Raw genomic sequence first — 27,081 nt, forward strand, 5'->3', positions numbered from 1 at the left:
AGACAACTAATTTTGAAATTGGCAGACTTTGTATTGAGCCACAACTACTTTCTATTTAATGGTGGATTTTATAAACAGGTGTGTGGAGTAGCAATGGGCGCAATGGGCTAACCTATTTTTGGGTTATTGGGAACGGGAGGTCGTCTTTGGGCCATCATTAGAGGAATTCCAGCCATACATCATAGGCTGGTATAGATTTATTGACGACGTGTTCATGCTATGGGGGGGCTCCATGGAAAATTGTGATAGATTTCTGAATGCTTTGAACAATAACAACATGAATATTCATTTAAGACGACATGCCTCTCTTACAGACATTGACTTTTTGGATATTAAAATCAAAATTGATTCGGAAGGACATCTCAGCACGGATCTGTTTCGCAAACCCACCTCGGTCAACTCTTTGCTGCACTATCAAAGTGCGCACACCAAACCTTTGCGTAACAATATTCCTACTGGACAGTTTCTTCGAGCACGTCGCATTTGTTCTAACATCAGCGATTTTTCTTCACAGGCACGAGAATTATCAGATCGATTTAAAGACAGGGGATACCCTAAGCGAGTGATTTCGCAAGCATATCAAAGGGCCAAGGCCACGGACAGATCCCAGCTACTACATCAAACATCTAGAACTACTAGTCAATTGATAAGATTCAGTACAGTGTACAACAATCAATGAAGAGATTTATATCGAATACTTAACAGTTCATGGCCCACTCTATTATCTGATGCGACCATTGCACAATTTATCACATCAAATGCATCTATTTCAGCTAAAAGGTGTCCCAGTCTAAAGGACAAATTATGCTCGAGTTACTTCACTGAAGGAAGAAAGAGATGTAAAGGTCCCCTGAAAGGCAGTTACCCATGTGGTGACTGCAACATCTGTATGTATATGCGGCCTCAAAATATGATCAATGACACCAGGTGTACGAAACAGTATAAGATCAATGGGTACATTAACTGCAGAAGCAAGGGGGTCATTTATGTAATGACCTGTCCTTGTGGTAAATTGTATGTGGGGCAAACCAAGAATCTGTTAAAAACCAGGATTCAACACCACCTGTCTAAAATTAGATTGGCCCAACGGGATTTAGACAAGGGCGAGACTTTAACTTCAGTCGCATCCCATTTTCTATTCGAACATGGAGGCTCAACCATGGGCCTTAAAGTATGCGGGATAGATCAGGTTAAGTTGGGGAGAAGGGGTGGCGACATTGTTAAGGCCCTACTCAGACGAGAGGCTAGGTGGATTTACCAGTTGGGTAGTTTGTCACCATCAGGCATCAATAAAGAGATTGATTGGGCTGGTTATCTGGGTTGAGGTGGTCTGTAGTGGTAATCGGTCTCCATGTCTATATGGTGCATATAAGTGTATGTATATTGTTCTTTGTTGAATGAGACATGCCTTATGGTTCTTTATTATTACTCATGTATTCATATATGTATGTCTTTCTTCATTATGTTGCAGATGTTTAGACATGCTGGTGTGTGTATATATATACCTATGCCTTTTGATCCTTGAATATGGACCTATGTATGAACTTCCTGTTCCCCCTATGCCCATGAACTATCGGGACTTCGTGTGAATATGGGACCCCATTTACTTGACCAACATATGCCTCCTATGGTGACTATGGACATTTATCCTGGATTTTTTGAAGAAATATTCAGAATGGATTGGACATTTATTCCGGATTTCCTGACTGGCCCCTTTTGTTCTTGTGCCCCAGTAGCACATTTAATAATAATAATAATACGATAATACGCTGATATGCATGCCCCCCTTTAAATAGCAATGTTTGCTAATATTGTTTTTCTAGTTGGGTTATAATATAGGCAATGGATGGTTTTTGGTATTGCTGTGATTGCAGGCCAGTGTATTTATTGAGATGCCATTGCAATATATCCTTCTTCGTCCTTATTTGTGTATGGGTTTCCCTGGCAACTGCCTATCTACTCACCTTCCGGCTTCTTCTACAGCGCTCCAGCGTGGTCTCTTCCTATTTCCTCCTTCCCCTCCAATCCGTCCATTACGAATGAGAGCGGCGTCACATCCGGGTCACGCACGGCGGTGACGTCACTTCCGGGTGGCGCACGCTCCATCGGTACACACCCTCTTCCTACTATTTAAACGCCGGACTGGCGTTCACAAAGCTAGGTGTCCTCTCCTCCTCTCAAAGCGAGGTGACGCTCGCGAACCTGGTGGAATGTCTGAGGGGTCCCCAGTCTTGCTCCAGCTGCCTACATTCTATTACCTGGGCTAAGTATCTTGCTTCTCACTGTTATTTCTCACGCTCTATGCACTCTATCCTTGGGCTGCTCCTATTATCAGTGATCAACAGTTTTTGCAGTTCAATATTTGCACATTAATGTATATTTTTTGCACTTAGCACTTTCAATATATATATTTGTATTCACATGTTATATGCACTTTAGGTAATACTGAACCCGGGTTCTACCACTGGTGGGCTCTACATTGTAGCCCACCAAGTTGGTATTTATTTACATTTTATTGATGCTTATTTCTTTATATTTGCAAGTAATTATTCATTTATTAGTATGATGGATATCAACTATTGCAGCTGGAATTCTAGGACAATGTGGTCTTTTTAAGTGTTTTTATATATTGAACTTTCCAATGTGTCAATTATCAGATGTTAATTCTTGCTAATAAATTTATAACAATTTAATATATCTCTAGAGTGGTGCTGTACATATGGGCTTTCTTTCTTCTACATGCATAGTTCTTCTTTTGGGCCCAAGCACACTCATATAGCTTGCCAGTGTTTGCGGACAAATACTTTTTGTTACCATATATATCAATGAGAACATGACAGTAAACGCCTACTCTGCTCTTTGTTTCATTTTTCACTGCTCAGTCTTCTAGTTATCAGTTCTGATAAAATCTCTGACTGCTCTGCATTCCTGCTATGAGGATACATAGCAGGAAATCATAGCCTCAAGGGGGCAGGCTTGGGTTTGAAAAGACATCACAGAAGACTGACTCAGCTATAATCATTACGGGGCAAAGCTAGACTGAATGCTCAGTCGGAGATTTTATAAGAGCTGGTAACAAGAAGACTGAGTAGTGAAAAATGAAACAAAGAGCAGAGTAGGTGTTTACTGTCATGTTCCCATTGATAAATATGCTAAAATACATGAGGGCGCTTTGTCTCTGGTTCTCTTTAAGACAGATTGGCCAGTGTCTTAATCTATGGGCCCTCCACTTAGAGCTTTGGCATTGTTATTTACAAGTGTCTATTACACAATTCCAGTGCACTCATTCCCTGCATTCTTTTATCCATGGTTGTTTTATTCTTCTAGCTAGGTGGTATATCAGAGAAGGATATCAGTGAAAGCTTGGCATGCATAGTCACGTAGATCCACCATGTCACACACCTTCCTGAGAAGAGGCTGTCTGAGAGGTTCCCTGGAGTAAGCCCAGAGGTGAGACTTACCTCGGGATCTCTGTAAAAATGCCTTAGAAACAGATTCAGCATCTGGAGGCCTACAGAGAAGACAAAGTGTCATTACCTAAATTAAGTACATCCTGAATGTGAGCCAGCTCTACTACAATCAATGGCAAAGGAATGGCCTTGCATACCCTATGGCTAAGTCCAACTGTAAGTCCCGGGTGCTTTGACATTAAGGGTTTACACGTTCCCAGACACAGTGACATAGGCATCTCCACAGCAGCCATAGAGGGGAGTCTGGAGTCAGTGGCCAATACAGGGGTCCAAGGTGGGCCTTGTGGAGACCCGTAATGGGCCTGCTGACACGTAGAGTAGTGGCAGCAGAGCATTACAAAAGTGACTCACTTTTCCAGGCTCCACCAGCCATCTATGGTCTGACTACTTATTCTGGGGAACCCTCTGGTTATCTACACTGGGGGGCTAGTTCTAGCTAAGTAGATGGGGCCCCCTGTGACTTAAACTTTTAAACTGGCTGCCTATACTGGGGTGCCCCTTTTGGCTGTATACAGTATACTGAGGGGGCTGCCTCTGACTACCTATACTGGGGAGGGGGGGTGGTGCATATACTAAAAGGGGCCCTCTGGCTACCTAAACTGGAGGCCACATCTGGCTGCTTATACTGGGAAGTACCTCTGGCTACCTTCACTGTAAGACTACTTAACCTCTTGATGCAAAATGGACATTTATGAACGTCCTATTTGTGCAGTAATTAGTGCTAATAAATTCTTTCAAAAATTCACATGCATGCACACCGGGCACATGTGCACCTATTTTAATCCCTTAATGGATGATTCATGCTGGCGGGCATCTCTGGCTACCTAAGTTGGGGAGGGGGAGGGGTCAAGGGGCACAAAGGAGCCTTTATAGCCAACCAAAACTTTGCTATGGGGGTCCATGATTTCTTGTTATACCCCTTCTGACAGATGCAATGGCAGAACTCCTTAATTTAATTCAGTATTCTTTACACAAGCTGCTTAAAGTGTGCCAACATTGCATCTCCAGCTCTTTCCCAGACAACTTCCAACTGACAATACTACTGTACATCCATGTCAACAACTTATTGCTTTGTAGTATTGTGGCATCCATACCTGAAATACTGCATGGCAAATTCCTCCAGAGTATATGGCTTCACCTCCTCCAGCTGGCCAAACTCATCCAACTGTGTATGAACAAACTCTGACTTGCGCTGTTCTGGGGACATTGCGATGAGTCTCTGATACATACACAAAAAAAAAACCATTCTGAAGCACATAAACTTTAAATAAAGAAAATATGTAAAACAAGAAATTGTACTTCTATTACAGCACTGCAGTGTGCTTCTGACCAGTTGGGCAATGTTAATGATGCAAACAATGAAATGGACAATCAGAGAAATGAGGCACTTCTTTCTGCACAGTATGGGAGAGGGGCAGCAGAGAAAGAATGTTTGAAAAAGGCATTGCTGCAATGCAAAACATGTCACAATGCATCCTGATTTTCCTGCAGGGAGATAATAAAAGGTGGATGATCAGTGTTTAATTAGTTTGAACGTTTATATTACTAGTATAGAGCCTTATTCAATTCACTTCTTGTCCTAAGTTTTCTATTAGCTGATATTTTAACATCTTATTAATAAAATGCCTTTTAGGCCTAGTTATAGTTAACACTACAAATAAATCGCAAGCGCTATGCATTTTTGTGAGCGATTTTGTTAAGTGATCCTGGCATTTTTGGAACAATTTGGGTTTTTTTGCGAAATTTTGTATACTCTTTTTGCTCTGTGATTTTGTCTTGCTGCTCAAGACTACCTGTGTCCCCCGGCTTGTGGAGCAGAAGGTGCAAGCAATGTGTCGGACGTGCAATGATCAGGGATTCTTCCTGTGTGGCAATTGCTTTGTCTGATGCCATCTAGTGGCATCTTGAGACACAGCTGTATCATCCTTGGGGCACATCTGGCTATGGGGAAGGGGGGTGACTTGTACTGGATACACGCCTGGCTACTGTGGAGGAAGCTATACTGGGCAGGGGGCTTATACGCAAGTCAATCAGTTTTTCCTGTTTTCTTAGGGAAAAGTGGGTACCTGGGCTTATACATGGGTTGGCTTATATGCGAGTATATACGGTATTTTTTCACCTCCTTGATCCTTTTTCAATTGCAGAGTGCTGAAAAGCTAATTTTTATCTTCTTTTTAAAATATCTCCTAGGAGGAAAAGTGAATTGAATAAGGACTCTAGTCCAATGTGCATAGTATTTAACCTGTGGGCCCAGGGAAGTTGAAGTGAATTCAATTGAAGAAGAGCTTCTGATGCCAAACTAAAGTCCCATTGACATCAAACTGAAGTGAATCTGAAGAGGAGCAGATATGAAAAGTCTGTGTATGCTAGCCTCTTTTGTTTCTACTTTTGTATCCTTTTAGTCCACTTTAGAAGAAAAAAAAAATGACCAGCATCTTACTATCATCTCAGGTGAGGGTTTGCTGAGACTTGGTACAATATGGATGGCATCCAAAGATACAGCCCCGCTATTGCCAGTTCTCTCACTCTTAGCATAGATCCAGTTTGGCCCCAGCTGAAGATCTGAACTCTTGGTAAGCAGCAACAGGTCCCCACATCGATATTTCAAAAGCTCTGGATCATCTAAAGAAAGATCTGTGTTAATCAATATAAAATGACCTTTTTAGTCTTGATTTTGTAATAAGTTAAAGAATAACATCTGGTAAAAGGCCTACAAAATATTCCTTGATTCGCAAAATACAGTAAATAAGCCTCATTACTGCTCTTATCTGTTGATTAAATAGCTGTCCGCATCATGGCATTTACCTATGGTTGGCTGATGGCCAACTGCCTAGCGTGTCACTGCATAATATACCTAAGCTCCCTCCATTCAGACTTCCTTTAAGGCTAGGTTTCCACTTGTGCGTTATGTGTCAGATTTTTCTCTCATAAAATTTGCATTGATTTGGCAACTAATGGTAGTGAAGGGGGCGGTTTCCATCCAATGCGAATTTTCGTACGCGTGAAAAAATCTAAGGTCCTGCATCATTTTTTCGGACATAGCGTACGATTTGTGTACAATTTGTATAGGCGACGTATAGCAACGCAAATTTTAGCGTTATTTACAATTAAGATTTTTGGGATGCGGAAATTTCACGCTACAGTGGAAACGTAGTCGAAAGGACCACTATCGAGAAAAATTGTAAAATGTAAGATACATGTTACCAGTAACACACACAAATAAGAAGTATGTTTTGCTCCAGAGTAAAATGAGCTATAAATTACTTTTTTCCAGTGTCGCTGTCACTTATTGTAGTTAGTAGATATCCGACAGAACTGACTGGTTTTGACTAGCCCATCTCTTCATAGGGGATTTTGACTAGCCCATCTCTTCATGGGGGATTCTCAGTATTTAATTTATGCCTCCCCCCCCCCCCCCCACACACACACACACACCTGTTTGAACACTATTCTGAAGTTGAAATGAATAACTGCTGTTCACTAAGTGCTTTTGAAAATTAAAAAAAAACCTGAGAATCCCCATAAGGAGATGGACTAGTCCAAATTCTGTCAGTTCTATCAGATTTCTACTACCTACTGTAAGTGACAGCAACATAAGAGAAAAGTAATGTTTAGCTCATTTTAATTTGGGAGCAATGTACTTTGTATTTGTGTGCTTTTATGTACTTTACATTTTACAATTTTTTGCGATCCTTTAACAAAGCTTTCCTTTTTTAAAATGTATCATCATGAACGGAAACTATCATGGTATCTAATGAGAGAGGAAAAATAATTAACATGATGTATTTGCATTTTTTTAGCATGGCACAACCACAAAGGGTAACGGTATTTATGCACAAAAACACATAAATTTGCAGCCCAAAGTACCGGTACATAAAAAACGAAACTGCACTCCCTGCCTAGGATGTCTGGTCCATGATCCATTCTAGAAGTTCTAAACAATAGATTCTAACCAAAGAAATGTATAGGTAGAAAGGAGGTGGGATTTGTCATGTTGGAGGGGGGAACTTTGTTGGTCAGTGTGGGTCTTCTGAGACCAAACCATTGGCTGCTAAATCACCTGAAGCCTAGCCTAGCATCTTTGGTTAGCTAGGAGATAACCTCATTATAGTCTACAACTGTTAGTGTGGACTGCAGGAACACTAGGTAGGTTGCAATGGCTAAATCTCTAGACCCTGACATCATAGGAAAAGCAAAAAACAGATGACTCATGTATATCTTATGTGTGTAAGAATAATTAAAACGACAGCATTCCTTTTAAGCCATGGTCTACCCTCTTGATTTTTTTATTTTTGGTAAGGGCCTGAGCACACTGCTGTGCTAGCTGTTCCAGAGATATTTCTTTTGGGAAAGTCAGTAACCTGACCCAGAGATTTGTAAGCAAAGTATAGAGTTGCCCACAAGTGGGCCATTCTTTCTCTGTACAGAGACATATTATCTGACATTATCTGAACATGCCCATCTCCTCCATTTAGTATTGCACAGCGGAGGTGGGTGGAGTTAGTTCTGTGCTAACAGGAAAAGACTGACTGGTGCTCCTCCCAGCTCACATCATGTGAGTGATTATGGGATGGGGAGGAGTACAGGTTGACTGCTGTTCTGTCCAGCCAAGAATTATATGACATTAGCACAGGAAGTCAGCATTGCTAACTCAGTAAGCAAGGAAATAAAAAAAATGAATAATGCAACTATGGTTTAAGTGTAATGCACAAAACTATGGGCAAGGGAAATTATGATTTATTCTACAAAATATACCTTACAAAAATATGACTAAACTACAGCTTTAATAACAATATCTTCACGTGTAGCTAACATTTTATGTCTTCCTAGGGAGCATAAGATGCATACAGTATAGGCTCGGTTCACACTTGCTTTAAAAGCGTATGTGTGAGATACGTTTTTAAAGCTTAGCTTAAACGCTCCCTCTTGTTCAAAACACGGATCATACATGGATGCGCTTACCGTTTCTGTTCTGCATCCACACAACTTTCAACCGCCCCTAAATAAGGGGAATGCTATTAGACGCACCAACAGCTGAGTGCAAGCGCTGCTGGTGTGCACAGCCAAGTGCTTCACAGTAATAACACACCTGTGTTTTTGTTGGGTTCCAGTGCTATCCGTGAGCTGTCCTGCAGGGTAACTGCATAGGACGATCTGGCCTTCAAACCTTCTACAAAGTAAAGAAGCAACTTGGAAATTTCTTCACTGTGGTGTGAAGTTAGAACAAATTGTTCTCCACGGACTGTACTTAGAACACAGCATTGGCCAAATTGCTTCTCAGCCCTACAACAGAATCAAAACAAGAAAAGCGTTATCTCACTTCTCAGTATTTTACCACAGAAACAAATGATCCTTTTGGCTTATATTGCTGAATATATATATATATATATATACACAGTGGGATGCGAAAGTTTAAGCCACCTAGTTAATCGTCATGACTTTCCTGTATAAATCGTTGGTTGTTACGATAAGTTAACTATATCATATAGGAAACACAGACACAGTGATATTTGAGAAGTGAAATGAACTTTATTGGATTTACAGAAAGCGTGCAATAATTGTTTCAATAAAATTAGGCAGGTGCAAAAATTTGACATTGTTGTCATTTTATTATTTCCAAAACCTTTAGAACTAATTATTGGAACTCAAATTTGCTTGGTAAGCTCAGTGGGGGAGATTTATCAACGCATTACAGTTTTTTCTTCTTAACGACCAGCTAACGCCGATAGGCGGCGCCTGGTTGTTTGTGGTTTTGCATGGAAACTTTCCATGCCACTTCACGGAGGGTGTCTCCGTGATCAGTGTGCGAGCCGCCGATCGTGGCTCGCACGTGTAATGTAAACACGCGGGGAAAAAATCCCCGCTGTTTACATCAATACGGCGCTGCTGCGCAGCAGCGCCGTGACGGAGATCGGCGATCCCTGGCCTCTGATTGGCCGGGGATCGCCGTCATTTGATAGGCAGAAGCCTATCCTATCCGGCGCAGAACGGATATCCGTCCTGCGCCGCTCAGAAGGGAAACCAGAGGGAGGGAACGGAGGTGAGGGCAGAAAATGCTGCGGAGGGGGGCTTTGAGGAGCCCCCCCCCCGCAAATCACTAATAGCCGGTGGCGATCAGACCCCCCCAGCAGGACATCCCCCTAGTGGGGAAAAAAGGGGGGAAGTCTGATCGCCCTGCCATTAACACGATCTGTGCTGTGGGCTGGAGAGCCCACGCAGCACAGATCTTTGAGAAACAGCCCGGTCCTTAAGTGGTTAATCTGTTCTAACAAGCAGGGAGAACAGTTCTGCATGATAATAAGAACCTTCTTAAATCCTAGGTAATAGTGGCAATTTAGCATGAATTTCTAGAGCTGCACTACAGTTAAGAAAAGTGCAAATCCATTCCTAAACTGGTGCAGATTACACTTCTACAGATGTAGAACTGCAGGCTAGACATGATTACAGAGCGCAGCCTAGACATGATTTGTGCTGAATTCTTCAGTCAGAGCCTGCTGCTATCAATACAGCAGATGTATTGGTTACCTCAGCAACAGCAATTCCCCTCACACACTGCACTGTCTGAGAGATGTCCCTAGCTCCTCCTATTTTACAACAGTTTTAGAAGGAATCTACACTATCTAATTATTTCTTAAGATGGCTGAGACAATTCTGCATGGATTTCTAGAAACCTGTCTCAGACATTCTTGATAAATCTGGCCCAGTGACCTCTGACCTACATACACAGGTGAATCCAATTATGAGAGAGTATTTAAGGGGGTAAGTTTCCCTCCTCTTTTACTTTTATCTGAAGAGTAGCAACATGAGGTTCTCAAAACAACTCTCAAATGACCTGAAGACAAAGATTGTTCACCATCATGGATTAGGGGAAGGATACAGAAAGCTATCTCAGAGATTTCAGCTATCTGTTTCCACAGTTAGGAACATATTGAGGAAATGGAAGACCACGGGCTTAGTTCAAGTTAAGGCTCGAAGTGGCAGGCCAAGAAAAATCTCGAATAAACAGAAGCTATGAATGGTGAGAACAGTCAGAGTCAACCCACAGACCAGCACCAAAGACCTACAACATCATCTTGCTGCAGATGCAGTCACTGTGCATCGTTCAACCATTTGGCGCACTTTACACAAGAAGATGCTGTATGCGAGAGTGATGCAGCGGAAGCCTTCTTCCCGCCCATAGCACAAACAGAGCCGCTTGAGGTATGCCAAAGCACATTTGGACAAGCCAGCTTCATTTTTGAATAAGGTGCTGTGGACTGATGAAACTAAAATTGAGTTATTTGGGCATAACAAGGGTCGTTATGCATGGAGGAAAAACATAGCATTACAAGAAAAACATCTGCTACCTACAATAAAATATAGTGGTGGTTCTATCATGCTGTGGGGCTGTGTGGCCAGCGCAGGGACTGGGAATCTTGTCAAAGTTGAGGGACGCATGGATTCCACTCAGTATCAGTAGGTTCTGGAGACCAATGTCCAAGAATCGGTGACAAGGCTGAAGCTACGCCGGGGCTGGCTCTTTCAACAACACAATGACTCTAAAAGCTGCTCAAAATCCACTAAGGCATTCATGCAGAGGAACACATACAACGTTCTGGAATGGCCATCTCAGTCCCCAGACCTGAATATAATTGAAAATCTGGGGTGTGAGTTAAAGAGAGCTGTCCATGCTTGGAAGCCATCAAACCTGAATGAACTAGAGATGTTTTGTAAAGAGGAATGGTCCAAAATACCTTCAACCAGACTCTCATTGGAACCTACAGGAAGCGTTTAGAGGCTGTAATTTCTGCAAAAGGAGGATCTACTAAATATTGATTTCATTTATTTTTTGTGGTGCCCAAATTTATGCACCTGCCTAATTTTGTTTAAACAGTTATTGCACACTTTCTGTAAATTCTGTAAATCCAATATACTTCATTTCACTCAAATATTACTGTGTGTGTCTCCTATATGTTATATTTAAAGTGGACCCAAATTAAAAATACAAGATTTCAGAAATAAAATCTATTTTCTAAATTATAATAATAAATAGCAGCCTTTTTTCAGCTGCATGATGACAAATATAAAATATTTTACATTTATTGGAGGAACCCCTCCCTTCCTTTCAAATTGCCGGGACAAAATTCGGCAAACTGGTGGAGTAGCAATGGAGGAATTGCTAATGGCTGCCACCTGTGTAACCCTAGTTTTGAAAAGAGAAGGGTGAAAATCATGCACTGAAATGCTCATAGGTTTGAAGGAGTGTTTATTTAGCTTTGTATGTGTAACCAATGATTTATACAGGAAAGTCATGACAATTAACAAGGTTGCCCAAACTTTTGCATCTGCTGTGTATATGTATATATATATATATATATAAATATATATATATATATATATATATATATATATATATATATATATATATATATATATAATTCTATAGTGCCTACAGCTACAAACAGCATTGCAACCCATTTAAAAACACATAGAGGTAACGTTTAAAAAATCAGACATAACACAAACAGAAAGCAACTGGAAAACTGTGGCTTTGATAAGTGGAGGTGAGTAAATGAGGCACTGTACCTTCAAAACACACCTTCATTTCATATGGGCAAGGGATACTGTGGCAAGCAATGGTGGTGCAGCGAAATGGCCTGACAACAGTTTTGCAGGATTATCGCTTCATTAAAGGCCCAAGTATTTAGGCCTCTGACGAAGCAATAATACAGCAAAATACTTGTCAGGCCATTTCCCTACACACGCACTGCTTACTACTGTATCCATTACCCAGCTAAAAACAAAGGTGTGTCTTGAAGGTACAGTGCCTCATTTACTCACTAGCATGTATCAGATGTTAACTGTGTGCATGTATCCTGTCTACCCACAATCAGCTGTTCCATACTCTCATGCCACAGGAAGTGGGAGCAAGAGAGCTCACTTATAGCTTGGCTTGCTTCCAAAAGCTACATTACCGTGCATTACCCCTGGTACCTTCAAAGCCCTGTTTTTAGTGTTGCGTTCCGATCATCCGATCACGCCGCATCTGAAACGCTGGTTGATGGTGTGAAAAGTGGTAAATTTACCTTCTAGTATGTATCCCAATTAACTCAGGAAAGGAAAGGTCCAGCAGTTTCTTCTCATTTTCATCCAAAAAGCTGACTCCCTTCCAGTTAACTGCAATAATAAAGTGGCTCCTGTTGATGGTAGGACCTGCAGAAGTTTTGGGGGAAATTGTGGAATTAGAGACAAATAACTAAACATGGAAACAGTTCTAACGTATGTCAGTACATCTAATACATGTATGGCGCTACACAATGTATATTAGCATATAACGTAGTATCTAAAACTATGGCAATCCAACAAGGTTGGCACCATCAGTAAGAAAACAATACTCTCTTATTTAAATGTCACTAAAATGACATTTAGTCAGCACAAAAGTAAAGAAGAAATGTCCATAGCGACAGCCCGTCCATGAGCATGTGTGCAATACGGAAATTGGCGTCCGCCATGCTTGTTACTATATCTGAGCGGTGGATCGGGCTGCACCTCCTCTCAGTATGCAGACGTTGAGTCACATGACAACACTTCAGGTACAATAGTTCCCCATCAGGTCCGCACTACATGTTTGGCTGTGTTATTGGTCGGGATTCATTTAAATTGTTTGATTCTAGTGTTGACTGCTATTTAAGAAAAGCTTGTTCCTCACACTTGTAGGGCTTGATAAAGGGCATCAGGCTTGAAACAGCGGGCTGTTGCCATGGCCATTTCTTCTCTACTTTTATGCTGGCTTCATGTCACTTAATGACGTTTACATAAAAGAGCATTGTTTTATTACTGGTGGTGCCAGCCTTGTTGGATTGTCTATACATTGGTCACCTGGTACTGTGACCTTGGGCTTGGGCACACCGATGTCTTATTTACATGGTTGCCCCTTCGTTCCTGTTCTTGTTATCCAAAACTAGGAAAACATAGAGGACCAGGAAGGAACAAGAAGAAGGACCAAGAAGGAAAAAACGTTTAGTTGATAAAGTGTAATAAGTACATAGATAGAGATACATACAGTATGCATAAGATAAAACAAGCCTTTATTGGTCACTGATCATAAACCATTACATAAAAATTACAAGACAACCTAAAACTAGTTATGGTCTATTAGCTTCAATGGCTGTAGGACTAGCAGTATATTTTTTATTTGAGGGCAACCATGGACTCGAAATGTTACAGGCATCAATGTTCGCATAAGTAAAATAAGGTGCACCTAGATTTAATAACAATGATATAATTTATACAAGGGAAAAGTAGAATTACATAAAAATGTAGCCAAGGAAAATAGAGAAACAAAACATAGCAAAGAAAAGAAAGGGGGGGGGGGTGTAAGGTGGAATGGGAGGAGAGGAAAAAAAGTGAAAAGGGGAAGGAGAAAAAGGAAAGACAAGTGGGGAAAAGTGGAGTAGTGAGAGGGGACAGAAGAGGGGAAATAGGTAAGGGGTAATGAAAAGATGGGAAAATAAAGGAAGGGGGGCAGAGTAGGAAAAATAGGTGGGCGCATTGAGGAAAGGAAGGGTGAGTGCTGAAAATAAATAGGGATGGTGGGAGGGGGCATAAAGAGGAAAGAAGATATTCTCCATTTTCTTATGTTCCCCTCTGTTATCCTTCTATTTGTAACTAGTTTTACCCTCCCCCTTCCCCTCAACTTCTTTGCAATCCTATGCTCTTGCCGTCTTTATCCTATACTTTTAACTCCTTCACTTTCCTCTCCTCCCTTCTCTTCCCCACCCCTTACCCTCTCCACCCTCCTGCCTTCTTTCTCCTGTTTTCTCTCCTATGCGCGTTTTCCTCTTTCCATTGGGCTACATTTTTACTTGTGCTATTATCTTTTTCCCATTTGAATACAGTATACAGTATTTCTCTAAACTCTAGGCAAAATCAAGATCCCGAAGAAGAGAACATTCATTAACAAACACCTTAAAGAGAACCCGAGGTGGGATTTAATTATGCTAGTGGGGCACAGAGGCTGGTTGTGCACACTAACACCAGCCTCTGTTGCCCCATGGTGTGCCTCCAGGACCCCCCTGCGCGCCGCTATACCCCCCCCGCAGTGCTGGCGACACGCAGCATGTCGCCAGCACAATGTTTACCTCTGCCTGTCTGTTAGCGCCGCTCCCCCGCCTCCTCCGTATCGGCGCTACCCGCCCGCGTCACTTCCCTCTAATCAGCAGGAGGGAAGGGACGCGGGTGGGTAGCGCCGATACGGAAGAGGCGGGGGAGCGGCGCTAACAGACAGGCAGAGGTAAACATTGTGCTGGCGACACGCTGCGTGTCGCCAGCACTGCTGGGGGTATAGCAATGCGCAGGGGGGTCCTGGAGGCACACTATGGGGCAACAGTGGCTGGTGTTAGTGTGCACAACCAGCCTCTGGGCCCCACTAGCATAATTAAATCCCACCTCGGGTTCTCTTTAACCTCTTGCCGACCGCGTCACGCCGGTAGGAGTGGCCGCGGCGGCAGCCCCAGGACCGCCTAACGCCAATTGGCGTAAAGTCCTGGGGCTCTGTTTTGCAGGAGATCGCGCGCAGGCTGCGCGCGCATCTCCTGCTTGGGGGGCGGAGCCCCGCCCCGCCTTCAGTCTCCGAGCGGCTATTGCCGCTCGGGAGACTGTTAGACGGCGTGATCGCCGTCTATTTACTCTGTGCAGCGCTGCGATCAGCAGCAGCGCTGCACTGGGGACAGCCGTGTGACACGGCTGTCCCCCTGGGGGACAAGAGAGCAATCGGCTCTCATAGGCAGAAGCCTATGACAGCCGATCGCCGTAATTGGCCGGCTTTGGGGAGGGAGGGAGCGAGGGAGGGAAGGGATTTAAAGGAAGAGGGTTTTTTTTTTTTAAAACGGCAACACAAATATTTATTAAAAAAAAATAAACATGGGGGGAGCGATCAGACCCCACCAACAGAGAGCTCTCTTGGTGGGGAGAAAAGGGGGGGGGATCACTCGTGTGCTATGTTGTGCGGCCCTGCAGCTTGGCCTTAAAGCTGCAGTGGCCTTTTAAACTAAAAATTGCCTGGTCACTAGGGGGGTTTAGCCCTGCAGTCCTCAAGAGGTTAAAGGGAACCAGAGATGGGGACATGAAAAAGATTTTATACATACCTGGGGCCTCCAGCCCCATACGCTCTGATCGATCCCACGCCGCCGTCCTCCGCTGCCTGCATCTACGAGAACTGGGTCCCGTCACTGTCGTCATCGGAGCCAGCCTACGCAGGAGAAGTGCGCCCTCTATGTATCTCTCCAGCGGCTGTTGCAGAGATACGCAAACAGCGCACTTCCCTTATGCTTAGACTGGCTCTGACTGACGGCAAAGCGGGGTCCCGGTTCTCATAGCTGCGGGGAGACAGCGGCGTGGGATCGATCAGAGCGTATGGGGCTGGAGGAAGCCCCAGGTATGTATAAAATCTTTTTGATGCTCATCTATGGTTCCCTTTAAGTAGACAGTGTTCCTAAAACAAACAGTACAGTGCATGTTCTACAGCTTTTGAAGCTAACAGATCATAACTAGCTCTATGGAATCTGTTATATCCATGCCACCATTTTGACAAATTACAGTAAGTATAATATATGTTAAAATGTTGGTCCTATTCATCCATGAAGAATTTTATTTTATGTCCCAGTTTCTCATCAGTAATAAAGCATTGATATTATTATGCATTATTATTAATATTATTATGATTATTATTTATATAGCGCCAACATCTTCTGTAGCGCTCTTACATTGTATAAAACAAATAATGAGGAACAAATATACAGTACATAAGAAATTCAAGACACTGTACAGTCATGACATTCAGTAGTAGAAATACAAATACATACATAGTTAATGTGTAGTTTGAGGGATCTCTAAAGTTGCTACAGTGCATATTGTAAATTACAGCAGTATGAGAAACACTAGGAGGAGGTCCCTGACCTTGCGAGCTTGCAATCTAGAGGATTATGCATTCATACATATTTCTATTTACCTAGGGATATTATATCAATATGTTAAACCAACTTGATTAAACCTTACTAGGCTCTTACTTCGTCCAATTGTTGCGTAAGCATAGATAATAATTCTCATTCGATCTCACCTGCAAACTTGGATGCCTCAAAGAACTTTGAAAACAGCAGAGGCCACTGCTGCCATGCATAGTCCACTACCATCTCCTTTACATTTGGTACTGGAGTCTTTTCAGTAACATACTGGGCCTGTAGAACATAAATATAGAAAAGAAGCATGCAGACCAAAGCAGTTTCATTCAGTACAAATGTTTTGGGCATTCACTTAGTAACTTTTCTTTGCAGTCTAATACCAAGTACAATTATCAGAAGTCTTTTATATTCTTATTTGCTATGGGAAACTGTGGGCTTGATTCATCAAGCTGTGCTGTATGTGCAGTAGTGCACGCTGTGCGCGCCTTACATAGAAGTGCTCGCTGCCATGTAAGGAGTGTGCCTTCCTTAGTTACGCCCGCCCATTGCTTCCTTAGCAACACGCATAACATTAACTGTGAGGGGTCCTGCTCCTGTGAAGTATTGCTACCGCGACTACTCGCGGCGACTACTGTGTTAATATACATTCACAGTGTAAAGTAGCACAGCAACGGCCGCGAGTGAAGTATCGCGGTAGGAGGTTGCAGGACCGCCCGAAGTTAATGTTACGTGCGTTGCTAAGGAAGCAATGCACCTAACTAAGGAAGGCACGCTCCTTACATGGCAGCAAGCGCTGCTATGTAAGGTGTGCATTGCGCACACTACAGCACATTAAGCTTTAGCAGCGCAGATTCATGAATCAGGCCCAGTGTGTACCTTCTGATTCTGTTCATTGTTCTCTTTGTGTGTGTGTGTGTGTGTGTTGTTTTTTTTTAATGAAATAAATGTATCTTTAAAACAAAACTCAACTTGGTAAGTAGAGTTTGGTTAGATTTGTCATTTAGGGTTAAGTGAATCTATTGGGTGACGTTGGAATTAATAATATTTTATGCAGGCACTGATTACATCGGTGGGATTTTCCGATAATGCATGTGATGTGAAACAATTTACACTACAGTGAAATTAGCCCAAAATACTGTAAAGGGGCCATGGTCAATTTCAGCCATCGATAAATCGATTGGAAATCGATTCTATCGATTCAGCTGATCAATCGATTTGCGGTCGATTTTGATCGATTTGATCTGACAGGATGGAAAATCTAGGTCGATCTGCTGCTGGCAGCAGATTGATGGCCCATAGAGTTGCATTGGATCTAATGGTCCAATAATGCATTTAGATCGATTTCCAATAGATTGCATTCTGAAAGCTATTGGAAATCTGTTCCTAGTGTGTGGCACACATCAGATAGATTCCTGTCAGATTCGACTTCACAGGCATCTGACAGAAATCTATCTGATGGTCGAATCTGCTGCATGTATACTGCAATCTATTGCGTATGGCCACCTTTAAGGTGGCCATACACTTATAGATTTGCAGCAGATTCGACCATTCTGAAATCGACCTGTGTATGGGCCCCTTTACTAAGAACTACATTACCTTATCATGTGTTTCCTTCAGCAAGTTTGCCCAGTAAGCACCAGGTTTGGCAGCCAACAGTTTTGATGGTATGCAGTCTTTTGTAACATTTACTATGTTGACATCATTCAGGGTTCCTCCATACTTTATATAGCAATGTTTAGACATCAGTTCTGCCATGTCTGCATCCTGAAACAAAGACAGCTCATTTGATTTAAACTTATGACATCATCACAGCAATACAATACACAAATAAATCACATTTATAAAACACAAACACTTTGTATATCACTCAAAACGCCAGAATATTATTTTGTATTGAAATTTGCACAACTGATGCACACACTTAGCACACACTTAGCATACTGACATCTAAGGGTTTAGCAAGCCCTCGCAACATTTTTTGACCATTAATAAATGTCTTGCTTTTTGTGTACTGGAACTAAACTTTACTGTGAGGGCTGGTTAACACGGAGAGGTTGTGCTCAGTTTGCCAATCGCCAGCTTTTGACAAAGTACTACAGCAGTGTCACCCTAATAGTGCCCATACATGGTACAACTAAAATGTTTGATTATTTTCCCATTTATTCAACCAGAATGATCGAATAGAGTGAATATTGAAAAGAAGCTTTTTTTATTGATTGAGAAAAAAAACAAACGATTCAATTTTTTTCGATAAAAATCTGATCGGACATGTTGCAAAAATCTCGGTGATTGTTTGTGAAATTGTATGGTAGGTTGTATAAGAAAATAATATTAGATAAACCAACTTTTTCTTCATATTTGATTGCTTTTCTTGGCTTTTCGGAAAAAACAAATGTTCGTGTATGGTACCTCAAAAAGAACTCTAAAAACTATTTGACCAAATGGAATAATTAATTGAAATTCTCTGATCGGAAAAAAAATACCATGTATGAGCACCATAAGGGCTGGAACCCACAAGAGCGTTTTTTTGAGCATTTTGGCAGCGCTGCGATACGCTAGCGTTTTGCCAAAACGCTCAGCTGATGTTAATGGATGGGGCAACTTCCACAGGAGCGTTTGCGTTTCCCAGAAACGCAAACGCAGGACATGCAGCATTTTGGGAGCGTTAGCGCTTCAATGTAAAGTATTGAAACGCTAGCAGAAACGCTCAGCAAAACTTAAACTGAGCGGTTTTGCTAGCGTTTTGCGGTTCAGCACACTGTAACAAAATTAAAAATAATTCACAGGACCAATCAGGATAAAAACGCAAAACGCTACACAACCGCTGAGCAAAAAAATACAATGTTGCAAAACGCGAACGCAAACGCGCATGAATCCGCTTGCAAACCGCTCAGACAAAACTCTAGCGGTAGCGTTTTGCGTTTGCTGTTTTCAGTGGGTTCCAGGCCTAAGAGGGTGTTTTCACTGCAGCATTTCATAGTTAATAGTTATTTGGATTGAAAAAAGACATACGTCCATCGAGTTCAACCAGAGAACAAAGTACAACACCAGCCTACTCCCTCACATATCCCTGTTGATCCAGAGGAAGGCGAAAAACCCTTACAAGGCATGGTCTAATTAGCCCCAAAAGGGAAATAATTCCTTCCCGACTCCAGAAAATCAAAAACGTGCTGCCCGTACCATTTTTAAAAGGATTTTTATTAAAATAATATGCAAAAACACATATTCCTTTACAAAATTGCCCTGAAAACCCGAAAAACTATGCTTAGTGCGTCACCTAGGCCAGAGTGTGTACTCACTCGGTACACACAGCCAACACAATAAGATTTAGGGCTCGTTTCCACTATCGCGAATCTGCATGCGTCCAACGCATGCAGATTCGCACATGTAATACAAGTGAATGGACCTGTTTCCACTGTAGCGTTTGCGTGGTGCGTTTTTATGAGCGGTGAAAAAACGCACAAAAGAGCCAACGAATTCGCCTGCTAGTGGAATGCATGCGAATCGCCGCTAATGTATTTAATAGGGAAATCGCATGCGTTTTTTTACGCGTTATTTTACGCGATTACGCATGCGATTCTGCATAGGAACCAATGTAAATTAACACAGGCAGTGACATGGTTAAAAACGCACATAGCCTAACCTATGCGAAATCGCATGCGTAATCGCGTAAAATAACGCGTAAAAAAACGCACCTGCATGCGATTTCTTCTGCGGTGGAATCCAGGCGATTCCGCACCGCTACAGTGGAAACAAGCCCTAAATGTGGGCAATACTCCCCTTCTTCTTGTTCCTGATCTTGATGGTCAAAGAGATGCAAATCATTTTGACCTAATTCAACTTTTATGTTAGTGTTATGCAAATTTATGCAGATGGGATTTGAACAGTCAAAAATCATCCGTTTTTGCATGTTGAAATAAGCTTGTTACTGTTGCTAAAAGAAGAAAAAACTATCCAGAATCCCACGGGCACTGCACAGATCCTGCAATTAGGCTGGGTTCACACATAAAATGTGTAGAGTTGCGTTCCAGTCCTGTCTTGTTCTGTCAGTTTGCATCAGTTTTGTATCAATTTTCAATCAGTTTTACCTGACAGGAATGGAACAGTACACATTGCATGTGTGAACCCAGCCATGGAAAACTGATACAAAACTGATGCAAACTGATGCAAACTTACAGGACTAGAACGGAACTGTACGTATTTTATGTGTGAACCCAGCCTTAGGCAAAGGCACCCAGATTAGGTAAAAATAAGAAAGTGGGGAACATATAGGGACCTATTTTAGAAAAAAAAAGGGGGTTACATATTTTGGGGAGCACTATTTTTTGGGCATTTTTTGTACTTTTGGATGTTACAACCTATTTAAATGAAGATAACATTTAAATAAATGCTTAGTGGTTGTTAAATGAATAAGGCTCACCTTTTCACAACGATACTCTCCAAAGCACAGGCCACGTATCACCTGATTATAGATAAGATCAGTGCTTACAGGGTCTTCTGTGGACTTATGCCAAGGAGTAAAGATCTCCTTACGGAAAACCAGGCGCCAGGGGGCATGCTTCTCTTGCTCACCCCGTTCTTTGGCAAGCTGTTCACACTGTGAGATGCCATCCATCAGGTGTTCCGAGCCACTGCCAAGTGACCAGACCTGGAGCACAGAAAAGACTAGGGTAAATGCCATTGTTTCTATTAAATCAAAGACACTCAGGACTAGAAGGTAGACATTTGTATTTGCTTGATAGCTTGATCAATAAAATAAACCTGACATCTGAGAATATGCTTCTCACCCTACATATCACAAGTAAGTGTGTGTACACACCTGCAGTTTTGATTGGTGAATGATTGGCCAATTTTATTACTTACATGTATACACCCCCCTAAGGTTCTATCACATAACAAAGCAAAACCAGTAAATCTTGTTCAAAAGAAAACCAAATACTGTATATTCTGGCGTATAAAACTACTTTTTAACCCTTTCAAATCTTCTGATAAGTCAGGGGTCGTCTTATACGCCGGGTGTCATTGATGCCGGGTGATACGCCTTATCCTGTTACCGCCTCTTAGATCTCGCTGCTGAGGACTGTGGTGAAGCGGCGCAGGTGCACATGTGCGAGATCTGAGAGGCAAAGGAGGTAAATAGGATACAAGGGTGGCCCAGAAGGGTGAAAGAGGCGTGTTTTATGGGCACAGCGCAATCTATTCTTCCATACCGCTCTGATAAACAGGTAGACAAGGAGAGCTGACCAATCCACTTAGGGAGAGGGAGAGTTGATCAATCCAACCAGTCAATCGCGTGCATACTGTTATATACTGAGTACCACATACAGTACAACACTTGTATCTGTTCATACATAGCACCAGTATGTTTTTTTTAATTTTTATTTGGTGTGCGTTGGAAGAGGGGTAGTCTTATACGGCGAGTATATCCCAAACTCTATATTTTAACTGGAAAAGTTGGGGGGGTCATCTTATATGCCCAGTCGTCTTATACGCCGGAATATACGGTAAATAGATTTCAAAATTATAAGATATCATACATTCAGGAAATACCAAAACTTACCCAGAAATTTATTAAAAAGACACTTGTTTTTTTTTTTTTTTTACACAGGGCCAACTAATCACATATTTATACCTAAACATGCCATTTAGATACCTATTAGATCCAATTATCAGAGAAAAGGTTTCTCCAACCTCCCCACTGTATCTAGAGCAGTGGCGTAGCTAGAGATTATGTGGCCCAATAGCAACACTTTCATGGGGCCATACGATGTAGACATTCTTGAGCAATGCCACCTGCCCCTACCCTACCCCTATGGATATGAGTTAATTGGGCAATTTCAATTCTCATGCGATCTACACTGCATATAGTCCATGGGCACTTAGACAAAATAAAAGGGTGGAGGCACACAAGACAGTTAATGGTGAACACATCAAATACCACCTGAGCCCCCTCTACTCCAGGGCTATAATAAAAGGTATGGTAACTGGTTGGAATTACAGAACTTGTTTACAATATATTATGCACAATGAACACCTCATCATTAGGGATGGTCAACGGGATGCAAAAAGCTCTGAGTAGATGCAGGATTATGCAAATGTTTTATACACATTTATGCAGCTTGAAAATGGACCAACTGAATCATATCAAGGTAAAATTTGATTGGTACAATTTCAGTTGCATACATTTTCATACAAAATTTGCATACTCCTGCATTAACTCAGAACTATTTGCATGTGGTTTACTATCCCTACTCATCATCCATATGACAACTAATGTAACTCAAGGGAATCTCTTGTGGTGCTTTAGTACTCTGCCTCATGGCCTCATGGAATCAAATCACCAGGCACCCTTTATTACTTAACTGACCCCCTTTAGGTTTTGTGTGTGTATACTGTATATATATATATATATATATATATATATATATACATATATATATATATATATATACATACATATACATATATATGTGTGTATGTGTATATGTGTGTGTGTGTGTGTGTGTGTGTGTGTGTGTGTGTGTGTGTGTGTGTGTGTGTGTGTGTGTGTGTGTGTGTGTGTGTGTGTGTGTGTGTGTGTGTGTGTGTGTGTGTGTGTGTGTGTGTGTGTGTGTGTGTAGTGTAACTACAAGCAGGGGCGTTGCTAGGATTCTAAGAGATTCAGGGCTTTTGTAGGCACTCCAACCGAAAAGTGGGTGGGACCATGCACCAGAATGGGTGTTGCCATGGGTGGAGCCAAATTTCCATGAACTTATCAGCAATCTAAGTAGGACAGCCCAGCAAAATGTTAGATGAAGGCCCCCTCTCCATAAATACAAAAAATAAATACAGTATATAAATGCAGCAAATCACATAAATAGGCAGTGCCACTTAACTATAACTAGGCAGAGTTACTTGGCTTCTGTGCTGGCTGGTCTGGCTTTCTGCGGGCAGGCTGGCCTACTGCCAGGCTGTCTGGCAGTCCCCCAATAGCATTCCCTGACCTTCTAGTGGATCCCTTCCCATGCTCCCACAGGCCTCCCACTGGGCACAACTCCCAGAATGCACCTATAGAATAACCACAGCTCCCTGCGTGCCCCCATAAAGGCACCACAGCGCCCAGCATGGCAACACAGCACCCAACATGCCACCATAGAGGCACCACAGCACCCAGCATATTCCCCCATTAATGCATCACAGCTCCCAGCATGCCCCCATAGAGGCTTCACAGCTCTGACTCTGCCTGGGGGACATCCAGGGCACCCCAGAATAGATCCGTGGCACGTGCTACTGATCTTTGGGGCTAGCAACGGCCCTGATTACAAGTACCTGTTTTATGTCCAACTTCTAAATCATCACATGGTTGTAAAATTTCAGTAAAATGCTTGACATTTTTGGCAAAGATTTTGTAAATGCTGACTTTAATGACAATAAATGACAATAATATCACTGCACTACAGCTAGGTATAATCCAATATACTGCAATACTCTAATATAAGAGTGTGATTAGAGACAGCAGTAATAATCTCTATGTTCCACCGCAGCTGCATTTATTAATTAGAAATCATCTGTGGGAGATGCCTACTAGTAGAGAGACATTTTGTACAAAAAGAAAACACTTAAAACATTTAGTGCAGATTCTTATAGTTAGTTATAAACCATATGACAGGGGTCTCAAACTCAATTTACCTGGGGGCCGCAGGCGGCAAAGTCAGGATGAGGCTGGGCCGCATAAGGAATTCCACAATCAGCAGCTCCCGCCCAACCACCCACCCAGCAACACCCTCCCCACCCGTCCCTTGCATTGATTTGCATTGATTTGTATTTCAAAATCAAATTCACACTGAAGCGAACTATTTAGCCTATTTTATCTTATAGTTCGCTTCAGTGCTCTTATCACAAGTAATCCGCCGTGTCCCCGCCGCAAAACGAGGGCTGCAGAGCCCCCAAATCGCCGGAATTTCCTGGAAGGGGCAGAGCTGAAGCTGAAAGCTCTGCCCCTCCTGACGTCAATCGCTGCCCGCCCCTCTCACTCTTCCTTCACAGAGAGGGGCGGCGATCCGTGCGGCGATTGACGTCAGGAGGGGCAGAACTGAAGCTGAAAGCTCTGCCCCTTCCAGGAAATGCCGGCGGATTGCCCCCCGGGTGATTTGGGGGCTCTGCAGCCCTCGTTTAGCAGCGGGGATGCGGCGGATTACTTGGGAGCACTGAAGCGAACTATAAGGAAGCTTTTGCCGTCGCGGGCCACAAAATATTGTATCGAGGGCCGCAAATGGCCCGCGGGCCGCGAGTTTGAGACCCCTGCCATATGATATAAGTCAGGGCCGGATTTACCATAAGGCACTGTAGGAATGTGCCTACAGGCACCTAATGATGGGAAGGTGGCTAACTCCCCTCCTCTAGTGCCTCACTCCCTCTTTACCTATGTAGTGTCCCAATCAGAGTGTAATGAGCAATTACTTACCTGCCTCTCTGCATTCCACTGATGAGATTCTCCCTTCAGTCGGGCCACCACTAGCTACTTAATGCTGAGTGTACCTTTGGCTGCCTAATGCTAAGGGACAGTGAAGTTTAAGGTTCCAGAACATCTGGGCCTTTAGGCTCCAGGCATGTAAATCCAGGCCTGATATAAATACCTTGTCGAAAACTGATATATACACAGAAAATCCAAACGTGTCCTTCAGTTCGAGCGTCTGGGCGATTTTCCTGCAGACCTCTTTGGCATTGGTGGCAGAATCTGCTTGGATGGTAACAGTCTGACCAGTCATCACCTTGACAGGCAACTCTGGAGGTGCTGCTCCCTTCATTTGCTGCAGAAGACAGGTAGACAAAGCAAAGGTCATAAGAAGTCAGAGGTCATAAGATAAAACTGTAACTGCAAAGATAGAAATGAAGAGTAGCTACTGTATTTCCTTATATGCAGTTATCTATACGTGTTAAGTACAAGAATGTAAACATGTTGCGAACAAGGACACGCTGCTGAGAGCCTCTCATGTTTTTAATGAGGGCAGCATGGTGACATAGTGGTTAGCGCCCTCACCTTGCAGCAATGGGTCCACTGTTTGAATATCAGCCAGGGCACTATCTGCATGGAGTTTGTATGTTCTCCCCGTGTCTGTGTGGGTTTCCTAAATAGGTCCTATACTACGATACATACACTACACGATACATACATAATATCAGTAGATAGCGCTCCGCTGGTTCATCACATTAGTAGAGACAGTAAGCCCCAAAGGAAACGCACTCACCCGTCATCGTCTACCTCATGGAGAACAGAGGTCACAGCTTCTTCAAGCGGCGGTTGCGGGGAAATCCTAACGAGCCTGTCCGGGAGGCACGGGGAGAGCCCGTTAAAACTCTAAACGCTGTCAAACACTGCTACACTGTGTGAGTAGTTTTTTAGGAATAAAACCTTTTTTTATCAAACTGGATTACACTATGTGACCTCTGTTCTCTATGAGGTATTGAGATTCATCATATTGCGGGGAGAAGCTGCTGCCTGAGAAGAGGAAAACTCAGCCACTGACCAGTAGACCCGGGGGCTGGACCTAGAGCGATCCATGACCAATCTCACAGTGGTCACACAAGATGGGTGAGTGCGTTTGCTTTGGGGCTTACTGTCTCTACTAATGGGATGAACCAGCAGAGCGCTATCTACTGATAATATTGAGGATTTTTTAAGGGGACACCGCTGAACCCTATTCTAGAGCGCATACGCAAAGCTAACAACAACAATTACTACAATCTGATAGCACAAATACTCTCTTTACGAGATTTTTATTGTATTATTTTAAGTATTTTATATAATGTATATAATTACTATTTTGTTTTAAGATCTAATGATCATCCTATATTGTAGCGCTGTCCATTACCCCTGCAACGATACATAGATAGAAGTATAACTATGGTGGGGATTAGATTGTTATTCCTTCTGAGGGACAGTTAAGTGACAAGACAAAATACTCTGTACTGTACCGCGGAAGATGTTAGCGCTATATAAATACCAAATAATAATTATAATAATAATGAGCTTCTGTCACACTGGAATTGCTAATAAAACTATAGATGAACCAGATCATTGGGGATGATCATCCTATCCAGCCTCCTCCTCAACCAAAAGTGGAAAGTCTCTATTAGAATCCATTGTCTGGCCATGGACAGTTTACCTTGTGGACAAAAACTGACTGCACCCTTCTTAATTTTTTCTTCTTGTGTTGTCTGAAAAAGTCTTTTGCCCCAATATTATGATTATTTTGTATATACTGTAGAAGTAGAGCTGCCCACAAACCGGAGGTGGTGATAAAAATGTAGTCATTCATCAAAACAATTGATACTTGCATGAACTCTTATCGGGAAAGTTTACACGTCTCTGTGCTACACAAACACCCTAGTGTTAGCTCAATTCCTTTTACTGGGGAAATCCAATATGACTGATCAGTTCTTCCTCTACAACCCATAAGACCACTAGGCTAAGAATTGCCTGTTTATACCATGTAGTGCCCATAGACAGGCGGCCAACCTTTACTGCAATTATGACTGCCTGAACTGGGTAGTGCTCACAGGTCTATAAAAGTTCTCTATAATTTAGTAACACAGGCATATGTACAAATGTAAAAATGTCTAAAAAAGGCATTTTCATTACTAGAGGATGCATTTTCCCCAATACTTATAAGTCTGGCTTTTCTTGTTTTGAA

General features: G+C 42.4%; 1 protein-coding gene across 10 annotated transcripts in view; it reads right to left on the bottom strand.

The window, feature by feature from the left end:
* Window positions 1–27,081, bottom strand: part of MYO7B (myosin VIIB) — a 196,227-nt gene that overhangs the window by 50,403 nt on the left and 118,743 nt on the right. For all 10 annotated transcript variants that reach the window (XM_068280582.1, XM_068280583.1, XM_068280587.1 and 7 more), the window contains 9 exons: window positions 25,024–25,197; window positions 20,829–21,056; window positions 18,005–18,172; window positions 16,567–16,684; window positions 12,536–12,662; window positions 8,560–8,753; window positions 5,911–6,092; window positions 4,565–4,689; window positions 3,354–3,511 (listed from right to left, as the gene is read on the bottom strand). In XM_068280582.1, the coding sequence (XP_068136683.1) occupies window positions 3,354–3,511; window positions 4,565–4,689; window positions 5,911–6,092; window positions 8,560–8,753; window positions 12,536–12,662; window positions 16,567–16,684; window positions 18,005–18,172; window positions 20,829–21,056; window positions 25,024–25,197 (1,474 nt within the window). The remainder of the gene's footprint in view (window positions 1–3,353; window positions 3,512–4,564; window positions 4,690–5,910; window positions 6,093–8,559; window positions 8,754–12,535; window positions 12,663–16,566; window positions 16,685–18,004; window positions 18,173–20,828; window positions 21,057–25,023; window positions 25,198–27,081) is intronic.

This window comes from Hyperolius riggenbachi, chromosome 4 (assembly GCF_040937935.1).
Source record: "Hyperolius riggenbachi isolate aHypRig1 chromosome 4, aHypRig1.pri, whole genome shotgun sequence".
In the NCBI taxonomy this organism is placed as follows: domain Eukaryota; kingdom Metazoa; phylum Chordata; class Amphibia; order Anura; family Hyperoliidae; genus Hyperolius; species Hyperolius riggenbachi.